A 17,672-nucleotide genomic window follows, 5' to 3' on the forward strand; every position below is an offset into this window, starting at 1 on the left:
CGGCTGCTGGCCGCCGAGGGCCTGTACGACCGCCTCTGCGACGCGCGCACCATCAACTGCTGCGTGGGGCTGTGCCTGGTGCCCGGGAAGCTGCAGAAGCAGCGCAGCACCATCATCAAGAACAGCCGCCACCCCGTCTTCAACGAGGACTTCTTCTTCGACGGCCTGGGGTCCGCCAGCGTGCGGAAGCTGGCCCTCAGGATCAAGGTGGTCAACAAGGGCAGCAGCCTCAAGCGGGACACGCTGCTGGCCGAGAAGGAGCTGCCCCTCACCTCCCTGCTCCCCTTCTTGTGAAGCCCCGTCCTCCCCGCAGAGGACCGCGGCCCCTCCCCGTCCAGCCGCGTCCTGGCAGCAGCGGCCTCCCCGGCCGCCTGGGAGGGGGAGGGCTGCCCTGGGCTGGGCGGCCGGTGCATGTTAGTCTTCACGGATTAATTTTTTCAGAGGTGGGCGAGGCTGGCGCTCCCCCCACCCCCCAGGGCCACACACCTCCAGGCCACGCACCCTTCCCGGGGCTGCACGGGGCGCAGAGGGCACAGAGGGAGAGGCTCCCGAGGAGAGCCGTGCCGCCTGGCTGCGGCCAGCGGTGCCAGTGCACGGCAGCCTCGGGGCAGGCTGGGCTGGGCAGCCCTGGCCTCCCAGGCGCCACTGTGGGGGCTGGGAGGAGGTGCCCAGGCGAGCGCCTGGCAGTAGAGGGCCCGGGAGAGGAAGCGGTTGATGCCTCCTAACTTGGGGGGCCGCCCTCCTGGGGGGGCTTTTCTTCCCACACTGCCCAGTAGCCCCCCACCCTCCTGTGGCCCCTCGGAGGAGGCGGCAGAGAAGAGGCCAGAGAGCTGCCCCTACCCAGCCTGGCAGCTGGGCCAGCTGCCCCTGCACCCGCCCGGGGCGCCCCTGGGGTGGGCGCAGGTGGTGGGGGGAGGGGCACCGCGTGAGGGAGCCGGTGGTTGCGGTTTACTCCACGCGGGTCCTGCGTGGGGGGGGCCGGCGGCGGCCCTTGGGGTTCGCTTGCTTCAGGGTGCCGGCTCTCTGCGGTTTCCCAGCTTCCTGAGAAGACACGCACTTGGAAGCAGGGCCGGCCCGGCCCTCACGCGCTCCGGTGCCCGCGGGCAGAGATGGGCCAGAGAAGTCCACGGGGCCTGGCACGCTCCTGCCCTCTTCACGTATGCCCCCGGCCCTCGGCTCCCGCGTCCCGGTGGGGGCCGCCCTCCGCCAGGCCGGGAAGCACGTGTCCCCTTCTGCCCGCACATGTCCAGCGAGACAAACCAGCACAACCTCCAGACTGCGGGTGGGGGGCCCTGGGAGCCAGGGGCCCTCACCGTGCCCCCGCCGACTGCAGCCTGCTCCTTCTTGCTGCCCGCTCCTGGGGCCTTGGGGTTCCCCCTTCACTCCGGAACGCGCCTGCCGGGTCAAGCCCGCGGGCTGGAGAGGCCCGGAGGGCCTGCGGGCCCCTTCCCCCGCGCCACCTCTCCCGCCCTGGTCACTCCGGGCCCACATTTTATAGTCCCTGCACTGTTTGGTGTCTTTGTGTTCGAAGTTGACTGTGGATCAAGCTTTAAGAAACCCTCCCCCACGTGTGTTTGTTTATAAATGCTGTTTTTAGTGCAATAAAGGTGTTTCGAGAAAGCGGGGGTGGAGATCTGCCTGCTTCGTTGGCTGTTTAATAACAAGAGGGGAATTCTCCCTTGAATTCCAGGGAGGGTGGGGGCGCCTTGGGGGTGGAGAAGCTCCCCCAGCCTCTCAGCCCTCCAGGTTGCTCTCCTGCTTGGGGTGGACATGGCGCAGAGCCCTCCCGGACCCCCCAGGTGAGGAGCCGCAGTGGTTCAGGAGTGCGCGGGGGGTGGGGGGGAAGCCCTTCCCGCCCCTCCCAGGAGCCTCTGGCCTTGTCTCAACACTCAGAGTCCGCCTGGGCCAGGGCCAGCAGCAAGTGTCCGGTGTCCCCGATGCCCCCCCCCCCACAGCCCCTCGAGCGGGGAGAGGAGCCCTTGCTCCGCGCCCACGGACCCCGGGGCTGCAGGCTGCAGGGCGGCTGGCCCAGCTCTGGGTCCGTCCGGGTTCTCTTGGCCGAAGGTGCCTCTGACTCCGCCTGCACCCGGGAGGCCTTGCCCGCGGGTGAATCAACGGAAGCCTGGTCCGACGTCGCCGCTGGGCTCCTGCCGGGCTCTGGGGAACCCGGAAGCCAGCCGTGCAGGGCAGGGGTCTCCCCCTTGCACCCCCTCGGCTCCCTTGTCTTAAGGAACTCTTCCGGTGCTATTTTTAGCTTGCTTTTCCAACCTGGCCTTTTCATGTTGCCCTTGAGTGCGTGCGGCGGTGCGCCAGAAGAGGCCTCGTCCTGATGGAGGGGGGCTGGGCGGGGTGCCTGCGCGGAGGCGGGGGACCCCTGCCTGTGGGGGCCAGCAGGGGTGCCAAGGAGGCGCCGGGTCTGTGGGGTCTTCCGGGTCCGGAGCTTGGGCCTGGCGGGTTCTGTTTGCCTCCGATCAGCTCCATTTGACAGGTGGGGAAACTGATGGCCAGAGGCCCGCTGCCGGCCTGGCTCTGGCTGGCTTGTTCCACCGGGATGCGAGTCCCTCCTCGGAGCCCACTTGGGGGAGAGAGGCAAGACTGGAAAAGGCAGCAGTTCCCAGGCAACGCTCCCCTAGTCCCCCAGATGGGGACGCTGGGAGGCAGGCACAGGATTATGTCATCAGGGCTGGATGAGATTCCGCAGTGGGAAGACACAGGCGTCTCTGAGGCGCGTCTGCACTTCGGGGCCTGCGCGGCCCAGCCGGCCTCTGCCCGCGTCTCGGCGTTCCCGGCCAGGGGCTAGCACTGGCCGTGCAGGGCGGCAGGACCGGCACCCCTGCTGGACTGGGCAGCCTCCGGGAGGGCAGACACAGCTGGCCATCCAGTCCCCTGCCACGGGCAGTGAGTGGGCTCCTGCTGTACGCTGGAACAAGACTCCCTTGCAGAGCCTGCTAAGCCCAGACGGGAAGGCCCGAGTCACGTGAGGGGCCAGGAGCCGGGCGGGGTCCGGGTGCAGCCCCACTGCGCGCCCGCTGCCCTGGCTGGTCTGCCGTGTCTCCTGGTTTCCGCCTCCTGGCTCCGGTGAGTCTGCTTCATGCCCAGGGCAGAAAGGAGCTGGCCTCAAACTCACCCCAGATGGCTGGGGGCGAGGCTGGTACTTCCCACTGCAGGCCCCGGGGCTCCACAGCGCAGCTGGGTCTGGGGCAGGCATGAAGGCCCTGGCCGAGGCCAGCCGCCTCCCACAGCCTCTGGGACTGCCTCACCCCCAGCCGGCTCCCACATCACAGGGCAGGTCCTCGCCAGGGCCCTGGCTCCCGGGCTGACCCGAGGCCCAGCACCGTCCTTCACACCTCTTCCCCAGGGCCCTCAGGCAGCCAGCGGGACCTGTGTGCAGGGCTGGGGACCGGCGAGCAAGGCCCGGTGGGGCGAGGATGTGTCCGGGGACAGCCGGGCGCCCTCCCACTGCTCCCCCGTCCCCGCTGCCGGCCGGTGCGCACGCGGGTCCCGTGCACGCCCACTCACCCCGTGTGGCTGTGCGTGTGCACGCGTGGTGTGGGTGGCTGTGTGTGCGTGCGGTGGCGTGTGCCTGGAGCCAGTGCGGGCGTCCACACGAGCGCCAGCACGACGCCAGCAGGCCACGTGCCCTGTGAGCACCGTGTGCCTGCCATTCCACGTTGCTGGGCCTCAGCCTGCTGCCTCTCCCGGGGGCAAGCCCCACCCCGGGCGAAGTCAGGCCCGCTTGTATTCCCTGCCAGTGTGGGTGCCGCCTTCCACGCGGGTGCCATCAGCCTGCTCTGTTGCACCCGACGCAGCCCAACCCAGGGGGTCTTAAGCAAAGGAAGGAGCCCCCCCGACAGCACCCCGAGCTTCCCGAGCCCAGGAGGACGCTGGCACCTAACATGGCACACATCACAAACTAGTGCCCCCTCTTCAGACTGGAGCTGGCACAGGGAACCGCTGGCAGAGTGAGGGTTCAGACGCCTGCGGGCTTGTGGACACCTGGATTCGGCTGTGCCTGAATCCCAACCATGCACCATTTTATTAATTTATTTTTTAAAGATTTATCTATGCATGCAGAACTGGGGTACAGCCAAGAGGAGGTGCGGGGGATGAGAGGACTCACCAGAGACCGTGGGGAGCAGAGCAGGCAGATGGAGGAAGTCCACTGCTGAGGGGAGCAGCGGGGAGACAGGAGAGGTCTGCCGGCCATGTGGTCACCTCCGGGGCGGGGATCGAACTTGTGCTGCAGAGGCTGCGGCCGGCTTCGGGGAGCTGCGCTCTCACCTGCTGTGCCTCCGGGGTCTCCAGTCCGAGGACAGAGGAAGAGCCCTGAGCTAGGGAGCCCCAGGCTGACTCCGAAAAGGGACTAGGGCCCTGAAGGCCTGGGTTGTGCCCGCAGAACCCAGAAGGTGCCCAGGGTGAGGCTGAGTCTACCAGCCAGAGGCGTGAACACCGCGGGCTTTGCAGAAGCCCAGAACCTGAGACAGGAGGGCACAGGTGGCAGGAACAGCCCGAGGCAGGGGGGGGCCCGGCCCAGCTGGCTGCTGGCCGCCGCCCAGCCTCAGCCTCAGCCTCACGCCGCCCCTGCCTGCCCCTGCCCTTCCCACCACCCTGCCCGGCCTCCTGTGGCTGGCCAGTTCTCTCCTGGCCTCAGAGACCTACCCCGCAGCACACGGTCGTCGCTGGCCCCAGCGCCACCCCGCGGGCATCTCCGCCTCGGGCCGGATCCAGCATCCGTGGGGAATCACAGCCCGGTGCCCGCGGCAGGCAGGGACGCGCCGCGGGCCTCTGGGCCAGGGCGGGGGAGGGGGAAGGACCGAGCGCACAGCTGGCCCGCGCCGCACAGCGGTGCTGATTAATATAATCACATCAGGGCGATGATCACAGGCCACCCTGCGCCCACGGAGCGGCCTCCCTGGGCCTCCGGCCTGCACCTGCCCCCTTCTCCAGAGTGGGACTTAATTAAGCTTTTGTTTTCTTCTCGCTCCGCTGCCAGCCGAGGGCAGGGCGGGGGCCCACAACGACAGGCAGAGAAAAATGACTTCAATAAGAAAGGAAGCTGAGACGAGCCGGGAGCGGGGAGCTGCGCACACCCCAGAGGGCAGCTGGCTCCCGCCCTGCCCAGGCCCCGGGGTCAGGAGCCTGCTGCCGACCTGCGGCCGCACAAACAGCCCGGCAGCCTGGCTCTGGCTCTCCGGGCCTGTCTCCCCTCCTACCGTGGGGACACTGCAGGACTCCTCCGAGGTCTGAGATGCGAGCGCACCCGAGGGCTGTGCTGGGGCCACCCGGGTGAGCAGGACGCGCCGAACCCTCACCAAGCCTGCGATCCCACCACACGTGGGAAAGAGGCCCCGGGAGGGGGGCGGCCCCCAGAACTCCCCGGCCGCGTGGGAAACTGAACAGGGCTGAATGCAGACACGGAGCCCTCAAGCCCCCCGCTGGGTTCCCACAGCCCCTGGCGCCCCAGCCCCCTGCCCCGCCCCACCCCAGCTTCCTGCCCTCCAGCCACGGGGCGAAGTTCCCTGCTCTGTGACTCAGTTTCCCCTCCAGCACCCTGCAGGCTAGCCGTGCTGGTGAGGCAGCTGGGGGTGACAGCGAGCATGGTCACCAGACGTCAGGGCGCTTCCCCCCTTGGCAATGACCCCTCCGGGAGGGGACCTGGGCCTCGCGCACCAGGCTGGCCGCCCCAGAGACCGTGACCCCCCAGTGGGCTGGCAGGAGCAGATCCACGTGCGGTTTGGGGCGCGCCTCTGTGGGTCCTCGGGGGGCGCGCCCGCCTGGGAGAGGGGTGTGCATCCCCCTGTTGCCACCTGCTGCCAGCGGCCCCATCTGGAGAGAGCCGCGCCGGGGGCTGCCAAGCCCCTGCAGGGCCCAGCCCGAGGCCCCGAGCCCATCCCCGGTCTGCCCAGTCTGCGGCTGACCAGGCTGCCCGCCGCTGCCCTCCCGGGGAGCCCAGCGCAGGGGCTGCCATGGCGACACAGATGCTGCCGCCTCCACCTGGCTCGCCCGCTGACGCCCCCTTGGCTCCCGGCCCAGCCGCCGGCGCCTTCCCACCCGAAGCCGGCCCTGGCCCCTGACTGCAGCCTGACCCGCTGCCTGCGAGGACCGGCGCTAGCTCCTCCCCCTCGCGCGCCTCGGTTTCCCCGTGGGGGGGTGCTGAGCTTGACTCCAGCCGAGGGACGGCGTGAGGGACGGCGAAGTCGACTTCAGAACAGCAGCAGCCTCACGCAGGCCTCCAGGACGCGGGTCGTCTGGGAAGGGCAGGCGCACAAGGCGGCCTCCGAGCGGCCACTTCTGAGTTCAAGGCCAGCCAGAGCTCGATAGCCCCAGCCTGACTCCAGCCTGTGGGCGCTCCGCTTGCCATCCCTCCTTAGAACCGGGGCGCCGGGAGGAGCCCAGTGCAGGGCCCAGGACCCTGGGGTGTGGGTGCCCCACTGGCCCGCTGGTCACTGTCTTACAGGTGGCTCTCTCCGGGGTGACTCACCCCAGGGGACACAGGGCCCTCTGGGATAGGCCTGGCTGTCGCGGCATCCCTGTGACCTGCCAGTCTTTGCTGGGAGCTGGGGACCCCAGGGGAGCCCACGGACAGGGCTCCTGCTCACCGGACATGGCTTCCGGGAAGGCCGCTGCCCGGGTGGGGCTTCTGGCCCACGTGTTTCTGCAGAACCGGACCTGCTCCCAGCAAGAGAAGGGTCAGTGTCCCCGCCTGGACTCGGGGGCCTTGTGACCGCCCAGAGCAGAGTGTGTGTGATGCCGAGACCAGACCATCAGGCCCGGCCCACCTGGCTTTTGTCCCAGGGGACACAGGTGGAATCGGCGGCAAGCCGCGAGGGCGCACAATCTCCTCAGGGGTGCTGCAGGCGCCCCCAGACCAGAGCAGCCACCTGACGCGCCCCCCACCCCCCATCCTCCCTGGTGCCTCAGCAAAGTGCTTGTCCAAGCCCCTGCCCCGGCGAATTCACCAGCAGAGGGCGCTGCTCTTTCCCATCCCAAGCCTGGGCGGTTCAGTCCCGTCTGCAGGGTGAGACCTCCTGGGCGCTGCAGGGGGCAGCCGCCCAGACCCCTCTCCCAGGCTCTGGGGGTGCTGCAGCCTTTGGTGTCCCTGGCTCGTGTCCGCATCACCCCAGTTTCCACCTCTGTCGTCCACGGTCTTTTCCTTGTAAGCCCACTCCGGGGCTTGGGGTCACCGAGGCGACCGCCTCTTGGTGCCGCTGCATCTGCAAACAGCCCACTTTCAGCTGTGCAGCGCTCACGTGCCGGGGGTGGGGCTTGGCCGTACACTCCCACCCTGTGCTGCTGGACAGACGCGGGGCCCCGGGACCCCAGGGGTGCCGCCATCATCCGCAGGAGGACAAGCATCCTCGGCCAGCGGAACTTCAGTAGCTCACCAGTTACAGAGGGGAGGAGGGCAGGCAGTTTCCCTGTGAACCCCAGAGCTTCCGTCCCGTCGGGCGATGCCCAGCCCAACAGGGTTGGCCCGGGGGGGGCGCTGAGGCCTGAAGACGTGCCAGTCTGAGGCCCCCCTGGTGGGGACCCACAGGGAAGGGCCAGCTGGAGCAAAGCCAAAGTCAAGGTCAAGGCCGCCACTGTCAGCCTCCTGGTCTCTCACGTCTCTACTTGTTTCCACTCCAGGCGTCCCCTCCCGTGTCCCCCAAGGCCCTGGTACGAGTCCAAGGCCGAGGGCAGGCGCCGCCTCCTCCAGGTCTCCCTGACCCCACCGGCCAGGACCCCCCTTCTCTAGCTCCCTCCTCCCTGCCCAGACCCCCTTCTCAGAGGGCCGGAACCTGGAACCTCCCTTCACGGGGACCCCCCTGTTACAGGGGAAGTGCCACGCCTCTTCACCCACAAACTCTACACAGGATGGAAGCTTCAAGTAGGACATTTTAAGATGGAAATTTCCTGGAGCTGGAGGCGGGGCCAGACAAGATTACTAGGTAGCGGTGGGGGGCAGAGGTGTCCTGGCCCACCCCAAGGTGGTGCGCCTCCTGCGGACTGCACAAGGCAGCTCCCGCCCACCCGTGCCTGCAGGCGTCTGTCTTGCCGTTTTCTGTTCCCTTTAATAAACTTGCCTGTGCTGATGAACGGGAGCATCTGCTGAATTATTTCTCAGAGGGGCCCAGGAACCCCACGCACCAAACCCGCCATCTGAGTCCCCTCATGGATATTCTAAAACCCAGGATCTCTCCTAACCCGTCAAGACCTGGGGATTTCACGGGACACGGTGCTCGTGGCAAACCCACCGTCCGAACTCAAATGTCACCAGCTGCTCCAGTGATGGCCGGCTGGGGGGGTGTCTTGGTACCCAAGCAAGTTGCCATGGCAACACCAGCCGGTGGCCAGGTCAGCAGGCAACAGCTCGGAGGAGCCTGGGTGGGGCCTCCGGGAGCCAGCCTGGGCAAAGGGACTGAGAAAGGGGGGAAAGGGGAGAGGACAGTCCAGAGGGCGAGGGCAGGCCGGACCAGACCAGAGGGGGAAGGGCCCCTCAGAGGGAGCGGCAGGCCCGGGAGAGGGTGGGGCCACGAAGGCGGGCTCCCAGGGGAGGGGCAGGCACCCTCGGGTCTGAGCCTGCCCTGGCCTGGGCCGAGGGGCCCACGCCGCACTGCAGCCGCGGTGGCCACGTGGTGGACGTTTGTGCGTTTTGATTTTTTGATTAAAAGGGCCCGGCTGTTTATTTCACAGCTGGGGAAACTGGGGCAGCAGAGAGATGGGCAGTCGCGCTCACAGGCTTGACAGCGAGGACTACAGCAACAGGGGCCCTGGTGCACACGTAGCCCCCCTCTTACCTGGGGACCTGGGGAGATGCACCTCCCGTTCCTCACTTGACCTGTCTGGACAGCGGGAGTGGTCCCGGGGACCTGAGCGCCGAGGTGGACGCTGAGAAGCATCTGTGCTCTGCTGCCCATGCACACGTGGCTCTGTAGTGACCTGTTCTGGGGTCACGGGGCGCCTGTGCACCCCGGCACGGCGGCGCTCACGGGGTTAGCGTGCGGCCTGGCGGCCGCCCGTCCATCTGTGGGCTTGGCTGGGTCCAGGTGTCCAGGCCTCTCCAGGTCCCCACCCTTGCTCAGGACCCAGAAGAGACATGAGTGGACCCATCCAAGTGAGACTAATAGCAGGCAGACTGAGGGGGAGCCAGGGACCCCCAAACCTCGCGTATTCTAAATAAGTTCTGCCACAATTCAGCAAACCAAATCATGCTTCAGTAGATGAGACCTTCGATAGAAAACAACTCCAATACTTCTGTGTAATGGTGCAAAGGAAAGAATGTACTGAAACAGGCTCCCCGCGACACCCCCAGAGCGCCGCCCCTCTGCGCGGGTGCCCAGCCGCGGGGTTGGCCCGCAGCAGGGCTGCCGGGTCCCAGCTTGCCGGTGCGCGGCGCCCCCTGGCGGGGGCCGCGGGAAGGGCCGAGGGGCCAGGCGAGTCGGGCTAAGTCACAGTCCAAGTCCAGTAAAGGCCGCGGGCAGCCCCCGCGGCCTCTCGCCCGTCTGTCCCCTCCCACGGCCCCCCGGCCCGGGACGAGTCCAAGGCGAGAGGCTGGGTAGAAGTGGGTGACGATAACGAAGCCCACCTCGCAGGACGGGCCTGGCCAGGCTTGGGCGGCGCTGCGGGCAGCCGGGCCCGAGATTCTCGGGAGGGGGCGCCCCCGTGCGGTCGTCGCGCGCTGTGCCTGCCCCTGGCGTCCCTCCTTCCCCGAGTCACCTGCGCGCTCGCGCTCGGGGCTCATGACTAATGCCGGAAAATACTCTGTTAAAGGCGCAATGTAAAGTAAGATCATGGTACATGCTGTGGCACAACATTCCTGTGGTTTAGGTAGGGAATCAGCTAAGTGGTCAGGGCAGGCTTCTAGAAGGAAGTGATCGGTAAGGGCATCGTGAAAGTCCAGGGAGGGGACCCTGCAGCCCTACTGGCCAGTCTGACAAGCTCCACCAGGACCGAGGGGGTGGTTTCAGGCCAGATCCCCGAGTGCGAGGCCTCGAGTTGTGATGGCTTTTCATTTCCTGTAATTGGGCACTTGGGCTCAGCCCAGGCACTTGCTCTCTGTGGGTGACATAAGAGTTAGTTAGGTGGAGGAAATGTCAGAGACCGCTAGCAGTTATTTGATGGCTCTTGCGTGGCTCCTCCCTCCCCCCCTCCCTTCTGCTGAGTGGGTCTCCAGTGGCGGAGGGAGACGGTCATCTGCCCTTCCTCACAGTGCGGTCATCAGTCTGTACGGCACCTCTTAACCCCATCATGTATTCTTCACTCACCCACTCATTCACAATATGGAGAACACTCAACCAGAGAATAAGGACATAATCAACACAATCAACCTCACAACCCCCCCCAAACAATCCTTTCTACCACCACCTTTCCCTCCCTTGTTCTAAGTCCCACTGAGCGCACATAGGGGCATGTGGATTGGTTCTATATGTTCAACTGTATCTATGAGCTAAGTCAGGGCTGTGGGCCACAATGGGCCACCCATTTTCAGGACTGTATACTACTCCCTCGCATAGACACAGCACAGAGTATCCATTCTCCTCTATGTACTGTGTGTGACCGGGGGTGGGATCCTCCTGGGAACCTCTGCAAGGAATCAGCCCTGCCCCCATCTTGACTTGAGTCCAGTGAGCCCCAGTTTTGACTGGTGCCCTTTAGAACGATCAGAGCCTGTTATCTCTGTTGGCCTCAAGGATGCAGAGATTTGTTATGCAGCAACAGAAGATGAGTTGAGTTGGGACCCGGTGCTACTTCTCACTGCTTGCAAGTCCTGGGCCCCAGCACCATGCAACGAATTGGCCGCTCAGTTTTGGTTTGGGGACTCTGATAAGGTGTTGTGTGTGGAAGCTGACTTTTGTCTTTTGGGAGATTCTGTGGCTATATACATGGGAACATTTTCAGCCTCTTAGGATTTTTGCTTCTGGGGTATTTTTTGGGTGTGTGTTTAAGTACTTTACACAAATTTGCTTTTGGCTTAAGAGGAGGTGTACTCTCTATTCCTACCCAGAGTTTACTTGGACGGTCTGGCTGATTGGAAGAAGTTCTCTGCAAGGCAATGTCTCTGGGACAGATGGTCTGTGCTTGGCCTGTGGGAGGCAGGTGAGGAACAGCCTCCAAGCCAGTAGATGGCGTTCACAGCCAACCTGATGTAGAAGGTGGCACTTTCTAGACTCCATTCCCTAATGGAGAGGGTACGTGCTGGTAGAGGGTGACTTGAGGGGGACTCTGGGCCAAGCCCAGGCTTGGGCAGGGACACCGCTAGGCTCTCGGTAGTTAAAAGCACTGAGTTTGGGCCACTAAGCTGCTGGGGTGCAGAAGTAAAACTGCGGGTAAACAGGGGTGCCTTTGGAGAATCCTGCCTGAGGGGGCCTCGGACAGCTTAGGCGTGGACCTCGGTCTCTGCTCAGTGGACACCATCTGGGTAGGCCAGACAGCATCTGGTCACGTCAGCCTGTAAATTCTCCCCCACTCCCCTCTCTTGCACTGTCCACTTCGGGGCCATGTCCTGCAGTCCAGTGCGCAGGCAAGGCCCACCAGCCACTGTCCCCGGCTTGCTCAGTGTCAGTGCAACAGACAGCATCTGGTCTCACGCCAGCCTGCAAATTCTCTCCTCTTTCCCCGGGTCTCTGACTCTGTCTTTCTCCCCGTGTAAATAAATCCTATTGTTCTGAAGCAGAGCTCACCTGTGCGCTCAGCTGCATGACCACTCAGGCCAGGGTTCAGCTACAACGGGGACCCTTCACCAGGGAGAGAGAAGCTGGGAAAAGGAAAAAGTTAGGGGCAAGGCCAGAGGCAGTGGCAATGGTTCTAGGGTCGTGAATGCCTCAAGGCAGAAAGGTCTCGAAGGTCTTAGCCGAGGTGGCACCACAGCAGTCAGCAACAGGAGTTCAAAGGCCAGGCCGGGCAGCACCGGACACGGGCCAGCCCACACCAAAGCAGCAGCAGCAGGGGCCAGTGCCCGGGCGTCAGAGGAACCAGTGTGACAGCTCTCAGAGATGCTGGGCACAAAGCCACCAGCAGCGACTCTTTGGAGACATCTGGGCAGGACCCGTGGCCTTCAGTAGGCAATGCAGAGACAGCCTCGGAGGCCAGGGAAGTCGGCCTGGTGCCAGGGGACAGAGAGTAGTGTCCGACCCGTGGCAGGTGCCCCAGGGAAGCCCTCTCTCAGCTGCTGGGAGCCGGGCTTAAATACCCCCAGGGTGCCCACCTTTTGAACCTGATTGGTCCTTGTAGTTGATGACACCCAGGGAAGCTCCAATCAACACTGGGAGGATTAAGAGCCCTGTTTGCATAGCCACCAGAGGGGCTGGAGAGCTGCACCATATTTGCATAACTGCCTAAAAAGGAGGGGGTGGGTCCAACTCCAGCTCTTTGATTGGTGCCGGTCAAACGCCAATCAAAGTGGTGTATTCTTAAGCCCACCTGGAGCCTGACAGAAAGGGGAAAAGCCTGCCTCTGGGCCCACTGGACTTCCCAGTCCAGGGCAGGCGGTGGGCTGGAGGGCTCCAAGGGCCCCCACGGGGCTCAGCAGAGTCAGGGGCACAGCGCACCCGTGTCCCTCAGTGGGGCTGGGTCCAGGAGTTTGGGGGGCCCTGCTTCCGTTTCACACGTGCTGCTTTCGGGTCCTGTCCTGCAGTTCTAGAGTGTGGGTGAGTGCCACCCCTGGGTCGACCCCGTTTCTCTGGGTTTGTCCCCTTTCACTGGGACAGAGAGGTCCAGGACTGGGCTGTTTTCCTGAGCGGTCAGGGGAGGAGAATCCAGCCGAGAGGTGTGTGGGTAGCCAGATAGGAGAGGTCAGAGGCTGGGGCCATGGCTGGGGCAGCAGGTGGCCCCACACTGACCCCTGAGGGTCCCCACCAGGGCCCTGAGGCCGTGCTGGCAGCAGAACGTGGAGCCGGAACGCAGGCGGGACATTCTTGTGTTGCCAGGTGACCACAGACACACTTGGGTGTGGAGGGAGCGGCACTGCGGGTCCAGAGGAGCTGTCCATGGAGGACAACCAGCCAAGTTCGCTGAACGGCCACCACAGCAGCTCAGAGACCAAGGTCCCGTCTGAGCCCGTGGACCAGGAGGATGCCGCGAGCCTCCAGAGGACGGTGTTCGAGAGTCGAAGGTCCAGAGACTCGACCAAGTCCCAGGACCTGGATGACAGGGAGCTGGGCTTCGAAGTGCAAGAGGAAGAGGCCCTCCCAGAGGAGGAGGTGAACGGAGAGGAATTCCTGGACACCCAGAACCCAGAAGAGGTGCTCTCGGGGCTGGAGAGTGTTCTGGAGAAGGACATGGAGGAAGACGTGCCAGAGATGAGGTGGGAGCGGGGCGGGGCGGCGTGGGCCTCAGGGGCGCTGGGAGTGGTCCCCCCCAGCAGGGGAGCAGGGCAGGGTTGGGGGCAGCACGGGCCAGACCCGGGGTGCAGAAGCCCTGCTCCTCCCTTCTGGGGGCTCCCGAGGGTGCTCCTCGTAGCCACGCTCCCCTGGGGCGCGTTGGTGATGAGCACACCTTGTCTTATTTAATTATCTCAACAATCCCACGAGGCTTTTTCCATCTCATGGAGGGGGCTGACCGGAGGCGCCTCTGCCTGGCGGTCAAGGCGGGCTCACACGGGTCCTTGTGACAGCAGCACTCACCCTAGAGGGCCCCCTGGGAGGAGAGGTCAGGGCGATGGAGCGTGTGACCTTCACATCCGATTCTCCACAGCCAGCTGTCCATTTCCCAGGGATCCCCCAGCACCCCCAAAACCAGATGCAGGAAGAGGCGGCGGATCTGTGACCTGGCCAGGCCCAAGGTCAGCTGGCAAGTCCTGAGAGACAGGTGAGCCTGGCGGGGCTGCAGGAGGGAGCGGCCTGGCCCCGCTCGACCCCCAGGCCGCCCTCGTCTGCCTCTGTCACCCCACGACGCCCGAGGGAGGGGGCCGGGGGCCGGGTGGGGCCTGCGGGAGCATGGCGGCCCGTGGGGGCCCTGTCTCCCTGCAGGAAGGCTTACAGATGTAAGGGGTTCACCTGGGTCTCCCCGCGCATGAAGAGTCTGCAGTTCTGTGTCTACTGGTGAGTCCTGGGGCAGCTGCTGCTCCCTCCTGCCACTTGGGGGGAACCGCCGGGGGTCTGGTCACCTGCGTTCTGCTCCTCCTCTCCAGGCACAGGGCGGGTGGCAGGCTCCCCGGGGGACTCCCTCGCCCCAAGGCCCTTCCGCTCCACCCTGTGCTCTGTCCACTCTGCAGTGGGCCTGCTCCCGCCCTGGGCCCCTGGCATTTTTCTTAGTTATGCCTTTTTTTTTTTTTCCAGCTCCCCTTTCTCTGAACACCAGCCCTGCTCAAAATAATCTGCACCCCAGCCCCAGAGCTCCTCCGTGCCGCCCTCTCCCGCCACCCTCCCTTCCTCTTCCGGCCACCCTGCCCTGCTTCGCCGCCTTCCTGTCTGTTTTTGGGGTGCCCGTTCTGTTTCAGAGCAGGGCACGGGAAGCCTGTGCCCGGCTTCCCGCACCCTGAGCCATGCCTGGCTGTATTCCAGGCCATCCGTGTACTGGACAGAGAAGTTCCTCGAGGACACCACTCTCACGGTCACTGTGCCAGGTGGGCGGGGCTGCCCCGGCAGCGGGCTGCAGAGTCCCAGTCCTGGCCCTCGGCCGCCCTGTCTGTCCGAGCCCCGCCCCCTGTCGCACCCCCACCTCGCCCGCCTGTGCGCGGCCTAGGGGAGACCACTGGCCCCCCCCCAACTCTGCCCCCTGCCGCTGCTCCCCTGCCGCACGCCCCCCAGGAGCGTCTGCCCTGCCCAGCTTCCTGTCTGGATTCTGTCCCCTGGGGAGGCGGTCCCGAAGCGGGGCAGAGGGGCACGAGGTGAGCTCTCTAGGGGAACCCCAACGTCCACGGCAGCTGAAATGGGGTGGTGCGACCTCACAGAAAGACCTCTGCCTTCCCTTGCACACGGTTTCCACAGCTCAGGAGGCCACGGGCGTGCGCGCGGGCTTCTGCAGGCAGCTCACTACTGGAGAGAAGCAACAGGGCACGCTCTGCCCTGGTTTAGTCTCCCCAGCAATGACCAAGGTCCCTGGAAAACGCAGGGGTGCGGCGGCCCTCCACCCCCCGCCGTGTGGCCACGCCAGGACCTTGGGGCCTGGGCCGCCTCTCCGCGGGTGGGGGGCCGCCGCCCTCCCTGCAAGGTGTCTGGGTGCAGCGCCTCAGGCCCGCCTGTCTCCCAGCCTGCTGACCGCTGAATTCAGGAGGGAGGGAAGGGAGCCTGAGGGTGGTGGGCAGGCTGAAAGTCGGGGCTGCCCCACTTTCCACAGCTGTCTCCCGCCGAGTGGAGGAACTGGCACGCCCTAAGAGGTTCTACTCGGAATACTACAACAGCAACAGGCAAGGCTGGGCCTCCCCGAGAGCAGGTGGGGGTGTCCGGGGCCGGGCCCAGCCCCCCTGGGAAACGGCCCCCGGCGTGCCGGCGCCTGCCCCGGCTTCCCACAAAGCCAGCGGTGGCGAGACACGTTTCTAGCTTGTTTATTCTTGTAGCAGAATTCTCTCCCGCCGCCTGGACCGTTCCTGCGGTTGAGAGTGATCGTCAGCGCTGTTCAGACAGCTGTCACCCCGCCCTGTGCGCAACAGCACGGGCCCGTGCCGAAGTCAGTCGGCCCAAGTCTGTCCGAGCCCCGAGCCCGGAGCCCCGAGCCCCGCTCTGCCCAGCGCGGTTCCTCCTGCCTCTGGCCCCAGACAGCCAAACGGCACCCACCGAGGCTCAGCGCCTGCGGTGGGGGGCGGCCGCGTCGGGCGGTGCGAGCCTCGGGGCTGAGACCCCACTTCAGGAGATGGGGCCGGCCAGCCAGCGAGGCTCGCGTTCCCCGGGTTCTGTGCAGGACCCTGGCGTCCCAGCCCGGCCCGGCCCTTCACCCAGCCTCAGTGACGGGTGCTGGGAGAAGACCCCGCAGGCCGCGACAAGCTGGGAGCAGCAGCAGCGCCCCGGGCCCTGGGGCTTCCCTCGGGGGTTCTCGTAGGACCCCTCCTAGAGGTGCTTCAAAGCCTCCTGGGTCCCAGGCCCCGGTACCCCCAGAATCAGGAAGGGGGTGAGGAAAAGCACACCTGGCCAGCTGGGGTCTGACGTGCGGACACCCCTCAGGACCACTCCCGTCTGGCCTGTCCCTCGGTCCACCCTGGAGTACCAAACATCCGGCCGCCTGAGGGAGCTGGCCACCCCCAGGGTCCGGAACAACATCTGGAGCATAAACATGTCTGAGGTAGGTTTCTGGGACTTTCCGCCTCAGGGATGGGGTGAAGGCCTGGGAAGAGAGGACACTGGCCTCAGAGCTTCAGGTGTGAGGCTGTCTCTTGCCCATGGCCGTGAAGCCTGCACAGGGAGGGCCTTGCTGGCCCGTCAGTCAGAGGGGCCCGGAGCCCTCTGCTCCACATGGGTATGAGGAAACCCCCTGCAGAGATCAAAAAAGTGCGGCCCATTCTGAAACAAAACCCTAATCTCATCCAGCTGAAGGCTGACACGTGACCGGGGGCACCGCCCGTCCCTTCTCCAGGCCCACACCCCTGTGGCGCCCAGGTCCCCTGGCGAGATTCAGACCCGAGCCCAGAATCGGGGCTCACAGAGTGCGCCCCGTCTCGCTGTTCCCCACCACACGCCTCCTCGTCAGGTCAAAGGCGGGTCCCAGCCTCCCTTCCACATCCAGAGCCCCTTGCTCCCGAACCCCGTTCCCACCGCCCCGTCCCCCTCCCTAGTCCCTAGGGAGAGAGTGGCTGCTTCCACCCAGATGGCAGACAACGCGCGTGTCTGAGGCTGCCACGGCCGCGGGCCGCGTGAACACGGCCACGCCCTCACGTGTCGGGTGTGAGCGCCTTACGTGGCATTCTTCCAGGGCCTGTTCAGCTTGGCTTGAGAGGGACAAGTTGCTCTCCAGAGTGTCTGTGCCAATTTACTCCCATCGGCTGTGCATGAAGAGTTTTCTCCTGTGTTCTTGCCAGGGCTGGGTAATCTCTCATCTTTCACTTTGCCAAATTTGTTGGCATAGAGTGCAATTTTGCCGTTTCATTTACATTTCCCTTCTCAACAGAGAGGCTGGTCAGCCATTTAGGCTTACTCCTGTGATTTGCTATGGCTCCCGTTGTTGATTTGCAGGAGCTCTTTATATATGACAGATACTAATCCTTTGCCAAACACATTGCACACCAAGCCCATCTTCAAATGTTAATGGGGCCCTCCTGAGTCAGAGCCCCGTGAGGAATTACAGGATGCTTCCTGCTCCCTTCTAATTCTGTCTCCAGGTGTCTCAGGTATCCCGGGCAGCCCAGATGGCTGTTCCTAGTCGGAGGATCCTGTGGTTGGCAAAGCCCAAGGTTCCAGCCACCCTGTTGGAAGAGTGGGACCCCATGCCAAAGCCCAAGCCACATGTGTCAGACCACAATCGCCTCCTTCAGTTGGCCAGTAAGTGACTCCCCTGGGGCTCTGCACCTTTAGAGGCCCTACATGGGGTGGTGGTCAGGAAACTTGAAGTTAGGCCCACTTCTGCCAGACTTACGCCTCCCTTTTCCTTCACCTCCCTCATAACCTGTAAACCAACCCCCCTGGACAGTTAATACCTCTGTCCACACAGGCTGCTCCCCCAGGGAAGAGACACAAAACCAGGGGGGCTGCAGCCCGTGGGCCCCTCGCGGGCAGGGGTTGCACTGCTGACGTTGGCAGCGTTCATCTGGCTTACGGATGTCA

General features: G+C 64.9%; 2 protein-coding genes across 2 annotated transcripts in view; both read left to right on the top strand.

Annotated features, from left to right (window-relative positions):
* The window catches only part of C2CD4C (C2 calcium-dependent domain containing 4C), a 1,350-nt gene extending 1,056 nt beyond the window's left edge, over nt 1-294 (top strand). Inside the window, exon 2 of the mRNA XM_004688950.1 lies at nt 3-294. Coding sequence (XP_004689007.1) covers nt 3-294 — 292 coding nt within the window. The remainder of the gene's footprint in view (nt 1-2) is intronic.
* A 6,310-nt stretch (nt 295-6,604) lies between these two features.
* THEG (theg spermatid protein) overlaps nt 6,605-17,672 on the top strand; it is a 13,121-nt gene continuing 2,053 nt past the window's right edge. Inside the window, exons 1-10 of the mRNA XM_004688951.1 lie at nt 6,605-6,689; nt 6,796-6,912; nt 7,818-7,870; nt 12,909-13,285; nt 13,675-13,788; nt 13,950-14,021; nt 14,484-14,545; nt 15,259-15,328; nt 16,080-16,197; nt 17,231-17,390. Coding sequence (XP_004689008.1) covers nt 6,605-6,689; nt 6,796-6,912; nt 7,818-7,870; nt 12,909-13,285; nt 13,675-13,788; nt 13,950-14,021; nt 14,484-14,545; nt 15,259-15,328; nt 16,080-16,197; nt 17,231-17,390 — 1,228 coding nt within the window. The remainder of the gene's footprint in view (nt 6,690-6,795; nt 6,913-7,817; nt 7,871-12,908; nt 13,286-13,674; nt 13,789-13,949; nt 14,022-14,483; nt 14,546-15,258; nt 15,329-16,079; nt 16,198-17,230; nt 17,391-17,672) is intronic.

This window comes from Condylura cristata, unplaced genomic scaffold, assembly GCF_000260355.1.
Source record: "Condylura cristata isolate star-nosed mole 26May11 unplaced genomic scaffold, ConCri1.0 scaffold00025, whole genome shotgun sequence".
In the NCBI taxonomy this organism is placed as follows: domain Eukaryota; kingdom Metazoa; phylum Chordata; class Mammalia; order Eulipotyphla; family Talpidae; genus Condylura; species Condylura cristata.